This window comes from Carassius auratus, chromosome 15 (genome assembly GCF_003368295.1).
Source record: "Carassius auratus strain Wakin chromosome 15, ASM336829v1, whole genome shotgun sequence".
Classification (NCBI taxonomy): Eukaryota; Metazoa; Chordata; class Actinopteri; order Cypriniformes; family Cyprinidae; genus Carassius; species Carassius auratus.
Genome location: NC_039257.1, coordinates 9,518,823 through 9,536,634, shown reverse-complemented (window position 1 = coordinate 9,536,634; position 17,812 = coordinate 9,518,823). Strand labels below are relative to the sequence as shown.

At 36.3% G+C, this 17,812-nt stretch overlaps 1 protein-coding gene across 2 annotated transcripts; it reads right to left on the bottom strand.

Annotated features, from left to right (window-relative positions):
- Nucleotides 1-43: 43 nt before the first annotated feature.
- vwde (von Willebrand factor D and EGF domains) lies at nucleotides 44-17,700 on the bottom strand. Of its 2 annotated transcripts, none has more exons than XM_026282178.1 (32): nucleotides 17,367-17,700; nucleotides 14,337-14,527; nucleotides 14,002-14,233; nucleotides 13,741-13,806; nucleotides 12,571-12,803; nucleotides 12,414-12,503; nucleotides 12,202-12,331; nucleotides 11,640-11,866; nucleotides 11,061-11,134; nucleotides 10,637-10,913; nucleotides 10,296-10,492; nucleotides 8,703-9,550; nucleotides 7,697-7,833; nucleotides 7,458-7,604; nucleotides 7,262-7,366; nucleotides 6,516-6,630; nucleotides 5,883-6,133; nucleotides 5,144-5,363; nucleotides 4,911-5,048; nucleotides 3,904-3,996; nucleotides 3,659-3,802; nucleotides 3,196-3,567; nucleotides 2,641-2,736; nucleotides 2,434-2,529; nucleotides 2,233-2,328; nucleotides 2,056-2,151; nucleotides 1,532-1,627; nucleotides 1,342-1,437; nucleotides 1,112-1,207; nucleotides 802-897; nucleotides 532-629; nucleotides 44-420 (listed from the first exon to the last, which is right to left on the bottom strand). In XM_026282178.1, exons 1-32 carry the CDS (start codon nucleotides 17,443-17,445, stop codon nucleotides 412-414), a joined length of 5,241 nt encoding a protein of 1,746 aa, XP_026137963.1. In that variant the 5' UTR covers nucleotides 17,446-17,700; the 3' UTR covers nucleotides 44-411. The 2 variants fall into 2 exon arrangements, with proteins under 2 accessions (XP_026137963.1, XP_026137964.1); XM_026282179.1 differs by having other exon boundaries at nucleotides 45-420; nucleotides 11,640-11,854.
- Between the last annotated feature and the right edge of the window lie 112 nt (nucleotides 17,701-17,812).

The following is a 17,812-nucleotide window of genomic DNA, read 5'->3' as shown; positions in this document are numbered from 1 at the left end:
ACTACTTTTTATTGCGAAATGACACTAAGATCCATTTTTATGACTCCAAATGTACTGAAGGTTTGATTTTATTTCTTCAAAAGCGATTTATAATATAACAGGAACATATTTTATTCAATATTATAAAATGTGCACAGTGTAGTATATCACACACACACAAAATGAATCAAATAAAAAATGAAAATAATCACCGCTAGAGCCATGGCAGAGATTAAGACAAATACCCACATTCGCATAGAGAATAACACTCCTGAAATACTGTAGCAATCTTATGCAAGGGCTGATAAAAGTCTGTTGTTTTCTAATAGACATCCAATAAAAGTATCCTCCTTAGGCACATACATACACACAAACACACACACCATTCATTTTTTACAGGGTGATAGAGTTGTCTTCAGTTTCAGATCTTCATCACCTAGTCTGTAAATACAAAGTTTAAAATCAGTTCATCTTTATGACCATAAATGTATGTACAAAGACCATTATGAAAGATGAAATGAATAATGTCAATGCTTCTGGAGAAAGGCTTACTTTAGTCCCACAGGAAGGTCCAGTGTAACCCTGACGGCAGTGACAGAAATTTGGAAACACACATCTCCCTCCATTGAGGCACGTTTGTTTACAGACAGCTGTTAGGAGAATGAAGTAAAATAATCATTGATATTACATTTAGATTTAAACTAATATTCTAATATTCTTCAAGCCAAAGATCAAACTATACCCTAACAGTAAGAATATGATTGATGTGTCCTAAATACACAGACAAGATGTGAGAAATGAGTAGGATTGATCAGGACTTACGAGTTTGGCACTGCAGACCCTCCCATCCAGCTGGACAGTGACATGTGTTCGGCCCCACGCACTCGCCACCATTCTTACATTTCTGTAAACATGCCGCTGAATATACACATACAGAAAACACTGCAGGTTATGTTGCAAAGACGGGGCTTTTGTAAACAGAAACTGGTGCATATAGAACATATATTACAGTTTAACTGTTTAAGGTCAACTTTTGAACATTGGTAGTAGTATTACTATTTTTACTGTATTTTTGATTAAATAAATGCAGCCTTGGCGAGCATTAAAGGCTTCTTTTAATTTTTACTCTTACGGGTGTTGCAGATCTCTCCTCTCCACCCGGATGGACAGGAACAGGTGTTTGGGCCGACACACTTTCCGTTGTTCATGCACATGGGGTCACACACACCTAAAAGCATTGCATAAACATGTCCGAACAGATTATATGATAGAGCGCACGGTGGATGTAGTAACAAATCGCAACAACAGAAAAGAAATAAACTGGTTTCTTTAGAAAACGACTTGAGTTACAGTGACACTGACTTTTCTGGCATCTCTTCCCAGTGTATCCTTCAGGACAGGAGCACACGTTGTTTCTCATGCACTGGCCTCTGTTTTTACATGGTGGACTACACAGAGCTACAAAAAAAATGACACACAAATAAATAAAAATCACATAATAGCATTAATTAATTTTACAGCGTTATTTCCATGGAATAAAAATAAGTTGTACCTATCTGACACTGTGAACCATAGAAGCCACTAGGACAAGCACAGATGTTTGGTTTGATACAAGTTCCTCCATTTAAGCACAAAGGCTTACAGTCGGCTGAGAATTAAAACAACCAATGAATTTATTCTAATCACGTTTAGTAAATGGATAGTCTATACAAAAATGTTAATTCTGTCTTCATTGACTCACCCATACAGTGTGATGTTCCAAACCATGGAACATAAAAGAAAAGAATGTTGGTAACCATATAGTTTCAGTTCCCATTGACTTCCATTGCATTCTTTGTCCATACAACAGAAGTCAACAGAAACTGAAACTGTTTGGTTACCAACATTCTTTAAAATAATGTCCCTTATGTTACACCAAAGACAGAAAGTCATACGGGTTTGGAACATTCTTAGTGTGAGTAAACAGAATTTTCATTTTTGTGAAGACTATGACTTTAATAAACATGATTTAAAATGAAGACAAGTTGAATTTTTGGGGTGAATATTTCAATGCAATTTAAGAATGAAAAAGTGCACCTGAGTTACACGTTGGTCCATACCAGCCGGGCTTACACTTACAGACATCAGGCGACACACACTCACCGCCATTTTCACAATGTCTGTTACACACCACTAAGAAAACACAAAGGCAATGCCACACAATCATTATGAACAAAATTCTTTGTATTTAGAAATTTGGAAGTGTCTGCTCACTGGTTTCACATCTTGGCCCCACGTAGCCGTAAGGGCAAGTGCAGTAATTTCTGGACAAACAGCGGCCACCGTGTTGACAAGGCGGATCACAGCTGGCTGAGAGACAAGATGTGTACATTTCTATAATATCCTCTGAAACCCTCAAAACAAACATGCATATTTTGTAAAGCTGTAAAGAAAATCATTATGCAGAGAGTCTACCTTCCTCACAGGTGGGGCCGTTGTAGCCTGCAGGACATTCACACACATTGGGCTTCACACACTTTCCTTTGTTCTTGCAGTCCGGTCGGCACACGGCTGATGGAAGAAGACATAACTGGTGTGAGTTTGAAAGGATTCATAATAACAAGTCATAATTAAAAATGAGTAATCAAATCTTTGAATGTCTGCCAAGCTACATGAACTGACCGATGTGGCAGTTGTATCCAGTGTAACCCTCTTTACAGGTACAAGTGTTGGGCTGGGAGCACTCCATATTCTGACCACAAGGGTAACGGCACACAGCTACACACACACAGGCAATATTAATCATGTTAAAAATAATATTTTTCATTTTAGAAATTCATTATATTAATAATATTTTAAAGTCAAGCTCAATGTAGTATTTTGACCTTACTTTCAAGCAAAGTTAAGAATATTTTCCTTATCATTCATAAAATATTCATAAAATAATAAAGCATTAAATAAATGAAAAATATAAAAATACATTGTATGCATCATGGTAGGCTGGATTTAAAGTACTGAATTTAATTGTTTTTATTTTTATTGCCTTTATATATATATATATATATATATATATATATATATATATATATATATATATATATATATATTTTATATTATATATATATTTTTTTTTATTATTATTATTATTATTTTTATTTATTTATTTTTTTGATATTTTCAGGTGCATCAACTATAATGATGAACAATATTTTATATCCAGCATATAAGGCAGCTCACGTTTGCAGGTAATTCCATTTCCTTTATAGCCGTGTGGACAGTGCCCACATCTGAAGGAGCCAGAGGAAGCCGCTTCACAAGATACTCCAGAGAAACACGGGGAATCTGCACAGGTTCTGTTATCCTCAGCGTGTTCAGGGTTCAATTCTTCTTCACTCAGCTGCTCTCTACTTGAACTTGCTTTTGCATTCGTGTTGATCTGGTCTAGGATGTGTGTGGTGGTCTTCCTATCAACAGATGAGGTCCACTTGTTCCTAGGAGGAGATCGTTCAGCTCCAATAGGACGTTCAGCTGACTTCCTAGTGGATGAGGGTGTGGCCAAAGAGGAAGTGACATCAGAGAGCTTGTCACCCTTCCTGAATGGCGTCTGCCCTGTGGGACACTATGGGTTAGAAGGTCGAGCCTAAAGATCATGTATCCTGGTTTCTCTGTAAGAACGTTCATATAAAGAGAAGTAACTGACTGTTTGCGCTCCTTGATGAGCATGTTTGTCCATTGCCACTCAGCCCAGGAGGACACGGACCACATATGTATCCAGCAGATGTGTATGTGCTCTCAAAGCACTGGACTCCAGGATAACATGGCCGACTGGCACATGGGCTCTGCCCTTCAGAGGGTACAGTATGTACATATTTACAATCATCACATACTAGCAAGTGAACAACTGACGCATTTTAGAGGTAAAAAATAATTTGTTATTATTCCAACCTGGAAGAAGCTTGGGTTTGAAGGAGCTAAGGTTAACCTCACTTTCTGAAGTAATTCCAAGACTGTCTTCGTCAATTTCAACCACTGCCTTTTCTATATCAAAAAAAAGAGATATGTCAATAATTTTAAGTCATATCGATATGAAAAAGTATAACTGTGACATGAAAGTGCAATTTTTGACTCGGCCAGTTATGATTCATTATGACATATCATTTGACTTTTTATGTCACTTTTTAGTCAAAACTGTTTTGTCATAAATAACTGTCAAACTGTTACTGTATTTGTCAATTGTTTCAAGTTAATATCATTATTTTTAGAATTTTTATATCATAATGGTTTTTGTCAATTTCAACTTCAACTATTGTCACAATTTCTACTATTTGTCCATCTTGACTTTTTATCTTAATTGTTTTAATGTCAATTATGACTTGCTGTTTTATCTCATAATTGTGACTTTGTATAATTAATAATTTTGACTTGGTATCTTATAATTGCAACTTTTTGTGTCATAATTATAGTTTACCAAAGCATGATTTCTTTTTGTCTTATATATCAATCCTTCTAAATATTACTAGTCAGTCCCAAGATTACTATACAAGTCACAACATTATTTATTGTACACAATATTAAAAGAGGTGTAAATTACTAGTCTTGGTGTAATATAATGTTATCATTACTTTTCAGCATTTACAAAATGGGAGTCACTCTCTATTCTTTATATATAACACACCTGTACATATAAATTGGTCTATTTGTTTATTTATACATACACATGTGTATTTTATTAATCTAAGTTTACTTTTATTTTCTTATTATCTGTGTGTTACTGTTGTTGTCCTTATTTACTGCTTTTTGTGTCACAAAAAAAAAAAAAAACCTTACTTGTGTGTACGAACATACTTGGCATTAAAACTCTTTCTGATTCTGAAACTTTTCTGCCTCTAAAGGAACTTTTTCAGTGGACTTCAATTTGACCATAAAAGTAAAAGTATAAGATATAAACGTACGGCTGCAGGTCTTTCCATCTCCAGTGAGGTGCTCAGGACAGGGCCCACATAAGAATGAGCCCATCGTGTTTCTGCAAGAAACGCCTGGGTAACATGGAGCTGATAAGCATTCATCAATGTCCTCATCGCAGATTACACCTGTAAAACATGCCAGCAGCAGACTCTCTCAGATGTGTACCAATATTATAATAGATCAATTTTTTAGGTGATCATATGTTTATAAGGTAATTGACCTGTAAGGCCCTCTGGACAGTGGCAGGTAAAGGAGTTCAGTCCATCCACACATGCTCCAGAGAAGCATGGGTTTGACCCGCAGTCATCCACATCAACTTCACACCTGTCCCCCTCCAGACCAGCAGGACAAACACACAGGTATTCCCCAGTCCCCGGGGGGAAGTTAATGTTGGTCACACAGGAAGCTCCTTTCTCACAGTCACATGGGTGAACTGACACCTGAGAAACACAATATGAAACCACATAAATATTGTACCAAATATATATGCATTTACTATCATTCAGACATTTGGGGTTACATTTTTTAAAATGTTTTTGAATTTTTTATTGAGTATATATTTGCAGAGGCTATATTTATTTAACTTTTTGTTTTTGTGAAATATTAGAAAATAGAAAGTTCAAAAGAACATTTATCTGAACCGGTAAACAGCTGTAACATTTTCTCTGTCAATTTTTATTGATTTAATGCAGCCTTGCTTACACTTTTTTTTAATATATGACAAGTGGTTTACATCTAACTATTAAATATATAAATATTCTGATTATTTATTGGCAATATACATAAGAAACTGTTATACTGATCTAAGGATTCATAAATGTTTTTGGAAACCATTTGGCACCCCCTTGTGGACACAAAACTGTATTTCCATCAATCTATGGTATTCAGAATGAACTTCAGGACTTCAGGTGCATATTTGTGTAGAAGCAATATTTCACCAGATGGCCTCTAGATCTCACCTTCACCGCTGCACGTGTCTCTGCATTACAGTCATCAGTTACAGCCAGTTCAAAGGTCACTGGTTTGGTGGACAGAGCTTTCCAGATGAGCAGGCCAGCTGGAGAGAGAACAACATTTCTGGGTCCTGACTTGAGTGTGAAGAGAACCGCAGAGCCCTCCGGATCAGTGGCTGAGAACTGATAGACGAAATCCTCTCCATAGAACGTCTTCAGACTGGACTGATCAGTGTGAAACACAGGTAGCTCGTTTTCTACGATCAAACACAGGACATCAGAACAATGTCTATGGCAGGACTTTAACCAGACTTTATTTACATTGGAAAATACATATATATTTTATAAACAAACTGTATTTTCATAATTTATTTAACTTTTAAGTTTGTGATGTATAACTGTTGCAGAAGAGAGAAAACAGCATATTAAACTGTAAAAGTGTTTGAACAGCTTTAAAAAAATCTAACAGGACCAATTAATGGAAAAATATGACATAAGACTCAACAAGGATGCCTTTTTCTAGTAGTAGAATATGAAAGTTCTCCAGCTTTAGGAAAAACCACCACTGAAAATACATCATTGCTCTAAAACTACAATATAGATTTTATGAGCATTATTTTGAAATAAGACTGAACATACTCTCAGCAACAGACCAGCTGTGTGTGGAAAGATGCGGTCTGCACGTCAGACACGGGCTGCTCGGACTGTGATCCCCCTCTCCATAACACAGGCCATCAATATTACATGTTCTGTTCTGAAGAGATATGTAGGGAAAACTATTAAACTTGAAAACTATACAGACAAAAGCAATGTGCAACAAATATCATTATCTTAGATTTTTTTTGTGGTTGGTTAAACCAGTTGCACGCTCATCTTAAAATTTCTTCCTGGATTTAACAATAGCGTGTGAGAGAGCCCCAGGTTTAGAAAAGTGAACAACGTTAGGTTTGTTTGGCTGAGACTGGTGGCGTGGAGCTGGTCGAGGGCGACGTCTCTCCTCTTGACCTAAAATTATTTTGCTGTACATAATTACAAGACTGAATGCTAAATTGTTTCCTGTATTTAAGAGACTTTGTACACATAAATGACGAACAGTGCATGTGAACACTTAAAAACGTGTACTGAATGTGAAGAAACACCATTTAACCAAATTACAAACAGATCATGGTGAAGACTTTTTTTTTTCCCCTGCTGAGAAATGTAGTTTCATGGTTTCAGAAATGTAGCTACAGGCGAAACAAAGCAGATACAGTCTTTCTACAGTGTCTTGTTCTGGACATCTAAATCTCTAATATGGACTTTATAATTGAATTTTGTGGTGATTTGTAATTATTGGGACTGGGGCTTTGTATCAAGAGAAGTGAATGAGAATGGATAACACAGACCTTTAGTGAGCAGATAACCGAGGTGCTGACTGTACAAATCTGACATGTGCCATCAAAAAGAGTCAGTATCTTTGCATTGCTGAAGCTGTGTCCATCATTAGACACCTAGAAAACGAATAAACAGGGCATTTTCAACCAGTTTGTAAGTTACACTGAATACACTTTAGTTTGTAACAGTAGTTCAGAGCTGAATGACTTTGATTTGCCAGCGTAGGACTGGTTGGTGAGCAGTGGTGGAGGATTGTGGGTCATCCACAGGAAGTTGGCACTCTAATGACGAGGAACTCTGGAAGGAGGCGGGCACCAATCGAGCATCATCCAAAGACCATTCACCGTCTACTATCTATGCAGACAGAACAATATATATTCAAGCGAATAATATTTATATTTATGCCAAATTCGATGCTCGAGTGTAATGCTTGGGCAGTTTGTTACCTTTTCCTTCACCACTTCGCACTTGAGCTTGTAGGACTTTTTAAAGCCTTGACCAAGAACCCTAACAGAGGAACAGACGCCATAACGGACATCACACAGTCCTCCATTCTCCAATTCTGTGATCTCTGGAGTCTCATCTGCATCAGGAAAAGAGATTAACTGAAAAGCAGACTAAAAACAAACTGAAATGCAGGTCAAAATAAACTGCATCACCTTATATTTCCCCAAAGTCATATGCAAAACTAATTTAGTAAAATCTTATTCCAAGGCCATGCAGAACTAACCCTATTTATTATATTTAATTATTTGATTTTCATTTCATATTTGTTGTCCTCTTGAGACTAGTTTCACTTGTTAGATTAAGGAACTGATGCACAAAATTTCCATTAACTTCAAAAATTCAAAATCATGATTTTGTGAATAATGCATGAAGAGAATTATATTTTTTTAGGTGCTGGTACTCAACTATTTCATTTGTCAATATTTTGGGATTTTTTAATTTTTTTTTTATTAAAGTAAACTAAAACAGTAAAAAAACACAAACATGTAAATTTCTAAACAAAGTAAGATATTCTATCTTGGCAACTTACCAAAATAAAATAAGTTAAAGTTGAAGTACTAAAAGTACTATATTAATCAATAAAGAATTAATACAATTAAACTTAAGTTAAAGCTAAATTAAACAGAAAAATGAATAAAATAAAACTAACAGAATAATGAAATAAAGACAAATGCATAAAAAATATACTACTGTAAATATCAAGTAAAACCAATTCAAAATAATAATAAATTATAAAGTACTATAAAAACACTAAAATAATATATTTTACATTTTTATAAGTACTAATAAAAAATTCCATGCCGCCTCTCAATTAATATGAATTCATATGCATATGCAAGCTTTATATATATATATATATATATAAATTATGTTGTTACAATTAATTTTACATGGAGTATAAGTTCAGTTATATCAACTAAACAAATACTGTACAGACAGACTCACCAGACACCTGGCTACAATCATAAGAGCCAAATCCAGGGAAGCACGAGCAGCCCCACTCTGTGCACTGTCCGTTCCCGCTACACAAGCTCGGGCACCTCAGGGAGGCCAGAATGTCCTGGTTTTCCTTCCTCCTGCCAACATCCTCTACCACCCTCCTCTCACACTCATTCTCCAGGAGGGGCATGGTGGCTCCTATCCAGGTCTGATCATCCTTCAGTTGTTGGTCTAATAAACACATGTCCAATGCCTGCTCCAAAATCTCACCCAGGAGATGCCCGCAACCCAACCCCACCGTGGAGTTCCTCAGGGTTCCCTCGCAGAGCCACCGAGCCTTGGATTCGGTCAGGCCTGACTCAGTGGGCCAGGATGGTACCAGTGGTTCGGGTGAATTCGATGAAGAATGGTCCTCTGGGAAATTATACGTGGACTCCTCAAGGTCTGGTTGTTTCGGAGATGATCTGGAGCTTCGGCTTGGGACACGTCTCTGAGTTTGGGATCTCTGTGGGTTTACGACACGTCTTTGACTCTGGGATCTTTGGGGATTCATAACGCGTCTCTGAATTTGGGATCTCTGGGTGTTTTTTCTGCTTTGCTGTGCTGGGCGGTAGTGCGTCGGTCTGCGGGGAGGGATGGACGTCTCTCTATGAAGTTGCGCAGACTTCATGTACTCAGCTGTTACGTCCAGAGTAGGGATGATGGAGGGAGATTGGATGCGGCTAGAGGAAGAACAGGGAGATGCTCCGCTGGATGATTGCTGTTTCTCTTTTTGACATTGGCAGTACTCAGGAAGACTGGAGTTGCTTTCATAGATGGGGATCTTGTCAAACAAGCTGCTACTGGGTGTCAACCTGGTGTTTAGAAAGCACAATAAATCAACACCATTTTTTTTTTAATGTATTTTTTTATGAACATATATTGGATATAATTAAAAAAAAAAAACTTATTATTCAGCAAGGATGCATCAAATTGATCAAAGGAGAAAGTTAAGAGATTCAAAATGTTACAAAGGATAGAAGTGAAGAATACTAAGAAAAAAAGTAGCACAAATGTTTTTAAGAAAAAAATTATTAATTACCAAATTAGCATATTAGAATGACTTCTGAAGGATCATGTGACTATAAAGCTAAATATTCAGCTTCGTCATCATATGAATAAATTACTTTTTAAAACATTTTAAAAATATAAAGCAGTTATCTTGAAAGTTAATGATATTTCACAATAGTACAATCGTTCCTGTAAGTCTAATCAAATAAATGCAGCCTTGCTGAGCATAAAAGACTTAAAAATAAATAAATAAAAACACTAACAATTTAATAGCACTGTTAAATACAAATATATAAATAATTATAATATTATGAGGGCTTAATTTATTTGCAGCTTTTACATTTTAATTTATTTTAGATATTAGCTTTATTTTAAAAATAAATAAATTACACAGTAATATAGATTTTAGTTTTGATGGTGCATCCCTAAAAATAATCAAAGGCAACCATCACTAAAACTATAGCTCACACTTACAGTTCTGAATTTAAATGAACCCCAAGAACTAAATATTAATCATCTATTGAACTAATTAAGCATGGCAAGCCTCACCTCCATGCATTGATAAAAGAAGTGCTGTCCTCCACAGACTGTCCTCCCTCTTTGTGGTAGTCATTCATTGGCTTTCCATCAAAAGTTCCACACAGGCCTTCAGTGTGGCCTTGATCAGAGCCTGGGGCCCTTACAGTCAGACTCATTCCCCAGTCGGCCACATCCACACGCACAAATGCCCCAGACAAGAATGTAATCTGAACAACAACAAAAAGTTCACATTCATTATTTCTACTTAGTAATGCAACTCTACTATCTTGAACAGGTTCTAGTTATCATATTTTCTCAGACTTCACCAGATAATCACAAATGGTTACTAATATACAACCAGTATCGCTCACAGTGACTTTGCGGCCTTGGTAGGACTCAGTGACACGGATTCCACTCTTTAGCAGGTCCCCGTTCTTCACAGAGAGGCGTGGCTTTGTCTCTCCCACCAGTCCGTTACACATGTCATAAGTAACAACATAATCACCATCCCAGGCCGCTAATCCACAGACACACGAGGTGGGATGGGCGGTCATACCGGCACATTCCCACTGTCTCACATGCACCTCAAACGGCCGAGCAGTGCTCCTGTACAGCACAAAGGTGCCTATCTGGTAATTATCATACCTCCTGTGAACAAACAAACAATATTATATGCAATTCTCACTGCATTTGCATTGAAAAGTGTTCAGTGCACAGCAAAACATGGGTTTGATATACTAACTTTTATTATTGGACTACATTTTGATTGTAGAGCTAGTAATATTTAGCTATTACCTGCCATCAAATGTGATGATGTGGGGGTCCGTAAAAGTGTAACAGTGAGCAGACGGAACGTCCTTTACTAGAATCTGAGAGGATAAACAGAAGAACATCTTATATATATATATATATGTGTGTGCGTATATATATATATATATATATATATATATATATATATATATATATATATACGCACACACACACACACACAGCATGTGTATATATGTGTGTGTGTGTCTATATAATAACATTAATTTTTTGTTTGAGATATTTTTTATACATAATATTATATTTTTATTATATATTATATTTTTCTGTTAATACGTCTATTGCTTTGATTTATTTGTTTTAGTTTATTTAGTTTTAATACTTCAAAGTATAAAAAGTTAACAAAGTTAAACTAAACAAAAATGAGAAATATCTTGACATTATTTTTTATATTTTATTTCAGTTAACATTTATTGCAAGTAACAAAATGGCTTTTTTATGATTTTAGTTTTAGGTAACCATAATAACCCTGGCTTACAAGTATATATACAGTATATCCGTAAACCATATACTTAACTATTGCATATATAATCCAAGTTGGCCCACCTGCACACTTTGAGGTGTGTAGCCGTTCCACAGGAAGTTGGTGCTGATTATGGGTTTGATGTGTATTTCTGTGCTTCTGTCTCCATCCTTCCATATATCAGTAACTGCAGTGTAGTGCACAGATGCCTGACTGCAGACTCCATTATGACATGGGGTTTGAGACAGTTCCACCTCACAGGAGGACAGGACTAAATCAATGCTGAGGCCCTTCTCATCTGGAGACAAATCTTTAACATTTTAGTATGTAAATTATATTTACTATTCGCAGATTTTAAAAGCACTTGACGGACATTTCTGACACATCTTTAAAATAATTAATATTTAGAACAAAATATGACAAGTTTGATTGAAAATCTGAATTTCACAAAAAATGTCCCACAATCCAAAGATATTTTTTTATTATTGTATTAAAGCAGACAAAAACATACAGAAATAGTTTTTGATAAAAATGATAACATATAAAGAATAAAAATTATATATTATAATATTTGCTCATACAGTAATGAGAAAAGGATTCTGATGGTGTAAAATAAGGCAAAATTATAAAAAGATTTGACTCCACCTTGATTACTAGTGGTAAGATGCAAAGGCAAAGTGCATCTCTCTGAGGAACATGGTAAAGGTACTGTGCTCTGCACTATCAGTTCATACTCTCTCCCATCTTCTGAAATAGAGACAGCTTGTGGTTTCATCTGGAAAACATACATACAAATATAATAAGTCTAGTAAAAATCATATATTTTATGCATTATATCCTCAAGAACTGAGACCTACTTGGATCCCTGCATAAAACTCTTCACTCTCCACCGGAAGGCTTTGCATATCGGGAGACTCCAGAAAAAAACTAGTGCAGCTGCAATGGATCTGAGACACAAAATACATAATGAATATGAATTTGAATAAATGTGAATATGTAATACAAAGTGGGTACCCTGTCTCCCAGTCGCAGGTTAATTCCATCCAGCTCTATGAAAGCAAAGGTCTCTATTGTAGTGTCTTTCCTGAGCTCTTCTCTGGTGCCCTCGGGTGAGAGTCGCCACCATGTCACCACATATCCCAGAGAGCTGTTCCCACTACTGTCAGCAAACACACACTTCAGGAACACACTGCTTCCGGAGAGCTCAGCAACTATCAGAGGTCTTGCAGAAGAGGGGGGCTGCAGTTCTGAGGGAGAATTGACAAATACTGTACTTCAAAAATTAAATACAAGTAATATAATATACTTTCGATATCTTAATCATAGAAATACATTCGTATTAATATATTTCGAGCTAAAATTAAAGCCATTCTGAGTGAAACAATGGTAACTAATTTTGGTTACCTCTAAAACTGCCTTGAGACAGACGTGACTTTTACCAGAGTGAATTTGGAGCACATTAAAGCCATTCTGTGTGAAACAGAGCAGGGTAGCAGGTTTTGGTTTAATGGTGTCTTTTTGGATTTAGTGACTCTGCTGTATGTCTTTTGTGCTGTACTTTTTATTGAGTTTAAACATCACGAGAGTACATTTGGTAAAGGATTTCAGCAATCTCTAAGACCATTAATTTTGGTGACCCTGCTGTATGTGTGTAGATGTTCACATCAGCCCCAAAATACTAAATGGCCTTCTAACTGAAATAGAAAATGTTTGGTGCCACTCCAGCTTTAAAAACGAGTGACCCAAGACCTAGATTTCAGGCCAAACTCTTAATCATCTATGAAAACTTCAGTTTCATTTTTATGAAGTCTGATGAAGGGGGCACAGCTGAAGTAAGTGTTTTGAAGGGTTCCACTAAAGAAAAGTGGGTGAGAGACTACTGGAGAGGGATTACTTGTGACACTCCAAGTGGAAACACAAAAACAACATAAAAAATACATTAACTTCTGCTAGAGTCGTTAGCAGGAGAAGACGGGGGTAGAAACATTCCAAATGATTGCCAACTCTAAATTGTTTTGATGCATGCGTGAAAAGAGAACTTTACCCTTCTATTTACTGTATTTCAAGATGCAATGATACAGCAACCTCTGGAAAATCATTTTGTGAGTCATTCCATATTAATGTGTTTGCTTAGATTACATATTTTTGAAGATGCATATTGCTAGACAGATCTGGACTGATTACCACTGCAAGTTCCATCTCTATTCCTCTGTCTCCCATCACAGCTGGTTTGATTGGAGTCGGAAATTTCTGTGAATATAATAAAACGTCATGAAGTATCTTTCTGAACCCTGTTGCTTTTTAAACACTACCAAACTTTTAAAAACATATGATTTTGGATGATATTTCACAGTCTTTAGGATGCATGGTACAGAACCAAAGGATAATTTTACTAACAAAGTGAATCTCACAATTTCAGACACTCTTTGAGGTTCATTGACTTGCCTTCAGCGCAATATCCCATGCATCCTTGTGTTGGTTGGAGCAAGTACACATAAAAGTCCCCGCAATTGCGGACGGTGACAGGCAGGCGAAAAAGACAGCAGTCTTTACTAGCGCTTCCGAGGAACTGCCAGGTAGCGCAGGCTGTCATCTGCTTCACCTCTAGAGGGCGAGGGAGAGTCTCTCCTTCGGCCAGGGACAGCCACACTGGGGCTTGTGTTCCACACTGATTCACCTGTATAGGTAACCGTCATATAGAAACATCGGTTGTAAGTCGTAACATAAAGAAGACATTGTTCAGCAGGTTGGACCGATTACACAGATGCAGTGTACTGTACCTCCACACATTTGGTGGGCATACGGGCCGGCTTATCAAAGATCTGGAACTGATACCATCCGGGAGAGAGTGAATGATCACAAACGAGCTCCTGCAGGGCAGACTGGAGCAGCTGCTGGGAGCTGAACCTGGTGCTTCGGTACGGGCTCTGAAGAATAGTATAACCCCCACGACTGCATTCAGGGATTTCCACTACAAAAATACCCACAATCACATACTTAGTGTTGCTCAAAAATACACAAAATAAAAGATGCCAATACAAATGAATGAGAAAATCATATCTTACTTAAAAACTTCTTAAAAGTCTGGGGTTGGAAAATTTAGATTTGTTTTATGTTTTTAAAAGAAGTCTATTATGCTCACCATATATTTTATTAAAAATACTGTAAATATTGGAAAATATTATGTTTATTAATGTTTATATTTATTTATTCCTGTGATGGCATGCAGTAGCTGAATTTTCCTTGATCCTTCACAAATCATTCCAATTTGTGGATTTGGCACTCAAGGAACATATCTTATTATCTATGTTGATTGATAATTATTTGATTAATAGAAAGTTCAAAAATCTTAAAGGGGTCATATGATGCGATTTCATTTTTCCTTTCTCATTGGAGTGTTACAAACTCTTGGTGCATGAAGAAGATCTGTAAAGCTGCAAAGACTAAAGTCTCAAATCCAGAGATATTCTTTCCCAAAGTTAAGACTCTGCCATGCCCTCCTGAAATGGCTCGTTCTAACACGCCCCCACATGTCTACATCATTATGTGGAAATATTTGCGTAATGCCACCCAAATGTTCACGCAAAGAAAGAAGGCGTGGTTCCAGTAACCGCAGTTAGTGTAGAAGCAACCATGTCAGAGAGATGCTGTGTGTATCTAGGTGAAAGCAAAAGCACTTCAAGGACAAGAACTCCAGGGCACTCGAATTGTAGTGAAAAGTTAAAAAGCCTTTTTTGCATCACTGGCTTTATATGTTAAAACTCTTTTGGTGAGAGGTACATCTAGTTCATTTAACAGCAGTTAATTATTCAAATTAGAAACACCTGGTCACTCTACGTAAAGCAGCTAGAAGAAAGAAACACATTTCAAAGAGCAAGTCTCACACAATAAAATAGGGAAAAAAAATTATTTTAATTTTTTGTAATACATTTTTTTCATCTAGCCGCAACGCGTAGATGTAGCTCTCACCAAAAGACTTTTAAAGTATAAAGCCAGTGATGCAATAAAGGCTTTTTAACTTTTCACTACAATTCGAGTGCCTTGGAGTTCTTGTCCTTAAATATATACTATCCATTACAACCAAAGAGCACCGAGATTTCATACCCCGTGCAGCACTTCTTGATGCATTAAGTGCTTTGCAAAAGCACTTTATTTGACGTTCTGAAAGCAGATGCATTTAGGAATCTTTGAGATGACTTAAAACAGAACAGCAAAGCATTTTATGGACGACCGTTTTGTGAACCTAGGAGAGGAGGTTATTCTTAGTTTGCTATGACAATCAATCACTTCTGAATCAACTACTGTAAGTATATTTTGTAATAAGTTTAAGTATTTGCTACTGAATGTTTAAATGTGGAGTTTTGTACGTGTGTGATAGAGGGAGAAAGACAGTGGAGTCAGCTGTCTTAACCATCCATGGCTTGTGTACTGCAAACACATACGAGCTTCATCACTGTGTTTGTCACACCACTCTGTTCTCTTTTCAGGTTTGAACTGACGGTAAACCTAAGGACATTATTAACTGTCTTTACATTTATTTTTAAAGATGAATCTCGCTATTATGGAAAGGGGCGTTACATTTCCGACAAGTGCTTGCAGTGTTCGGCCAATCACAATGCACTGGGTCAGCTGGCCAATCAGAGCATACTTGCTTGTCCGAAGCAGGGACTTTGTTGAAAACTATGTATTTGAGAGAGGCATACAATAAACTACAGTATTTGAAAAATTATGTTTTTTTTTTAACATTAAAGCATGTCAAATTACACCAAATACACAAAATAATGATGTTTTTTTTTTAGCATCATATGACCCCTTTAAAGAAAGTACAAATTCTTTTAGATTTTTGAATACTGAATGGTTATGAAGGTAAAATATGTTTTGCACACTTTTTGTCAAAAAATTTTACAAAATTACATTTCATTAAATAAAAAAACATCAAACCAAATGGCATCTGCAAATGAAAGACACTCCTTTCTCAGAACTTGTGTCAATTTCAAAGCAAATGTCTCGTCACTTGAAAAACCCTGTTCTTTTTTTTTTTTTTTTTGATGTTTTGTATGTTTTTGGCAATAGAAATAGAGGACAGGACACAAATGACAAGCCAGGCTCAGCGGCAAAGACAACATGCTGCTTGAACATCCAAGATGAAAGATGCTGAAAGAGCCAAGTATTTTTTCTCTCTATCTACTATATTTACTGTACGACTTGGATGTGTTGTGCAAACAGTGAAAATCTCTGAACCCAGGCATGAATATATTGTTTTATCTGCCTAAACTAAAACTAAAACTAAGCAGGAAAAACTTCTGTTAAGATGCATCAGTGCGAATAAAACTGGGTAAACTGAAATAAAATAAAATTGGGTCACCGTAAACGGAAGTAACTGCTTTGCATGCATGACATGGCAGGTCATGTGATGTCAACAAGGCGAAGAGGAGACCCGCTCCGTGTAAAATTAAGCAGCTTTTTTTTTAAAATACTGAAATGTCTTCAGTCTTCATCTGAAGTGAATGTAGCTAAATAATTTTACTAATATTTCTCAAAATTACCACTGATTTATTTTTTGGAGTAAAACTTTTTTAATTAGCAAACAATCTAATGAGGCCACCTTTAAGTAGCCTAATCATAAAATGTAATTAATAAATATATATATTTTATATAATCACTTATATGATTTATTAAAAAATAAATATAATTTTCTAATTCGAATAAATCCTTGCTCTCAGAAATATGGCAACCAAAACTGTTTCCCAAAAATCTACGTAACCATAACTAGCCTACTTCCAATGCAGAATTTTTATCGATCGACTTACCTTTCTGACAACTGACAGTTTTGTTTAAAATAATAAATATAAAAGCGATGAAATACTCCACACAGATGTTTAGACGCATTTCCGTCTCTTAAGCTCTTTAGAAAACCTCTAAGAGCGTGTCCAAAGCAATAACACAATCCAGATTAATATCCCCAACGATATGTCGCGAAATGAAAGCTGGTAAAAAGAATATTTGATATGTCGTCAGCGCTTTGGAGGCGAACAGCGAGTGTTTCATGGGCTCCTGTCCAGACCACACACACCTCCTCCCGCTGGAGCAACTGTCCCATTCTGCAGTCTTCGCTTAATAGTTCACACATAATCTACATTCTTTAATCCTAACATTTTCAGTTAAATCTACCAATAAAACGTGTACTGAAGAGTGTTGATATGACTATGATGGATGTGTAAAAAACGTCCCTAACTGTGGTGACTGTGGCATTTCC

Coding starts and splice junctions, on each gene's coding strand:
- vwde (XM_026282178.1), bottom strand. CDS start 17,445: ATGCGTCTAAACATCTGTGTGGAGTATTTCATCGCTTTTATATTTATT. Junction 6,631..7,261: donor CGGTTATCTGCTCACTAAAG/GTCTGTGTTATC, acceptor ATATCTCTTCAG/AACAGAACATGTAATATTGA. Junction 2,530..2,640: donor TGGATACAACTGCCACATCG/GTCAGTTCATGT, acceptor TTCTTCCATCAG/CCGTGTGCCGACCGGACTGC.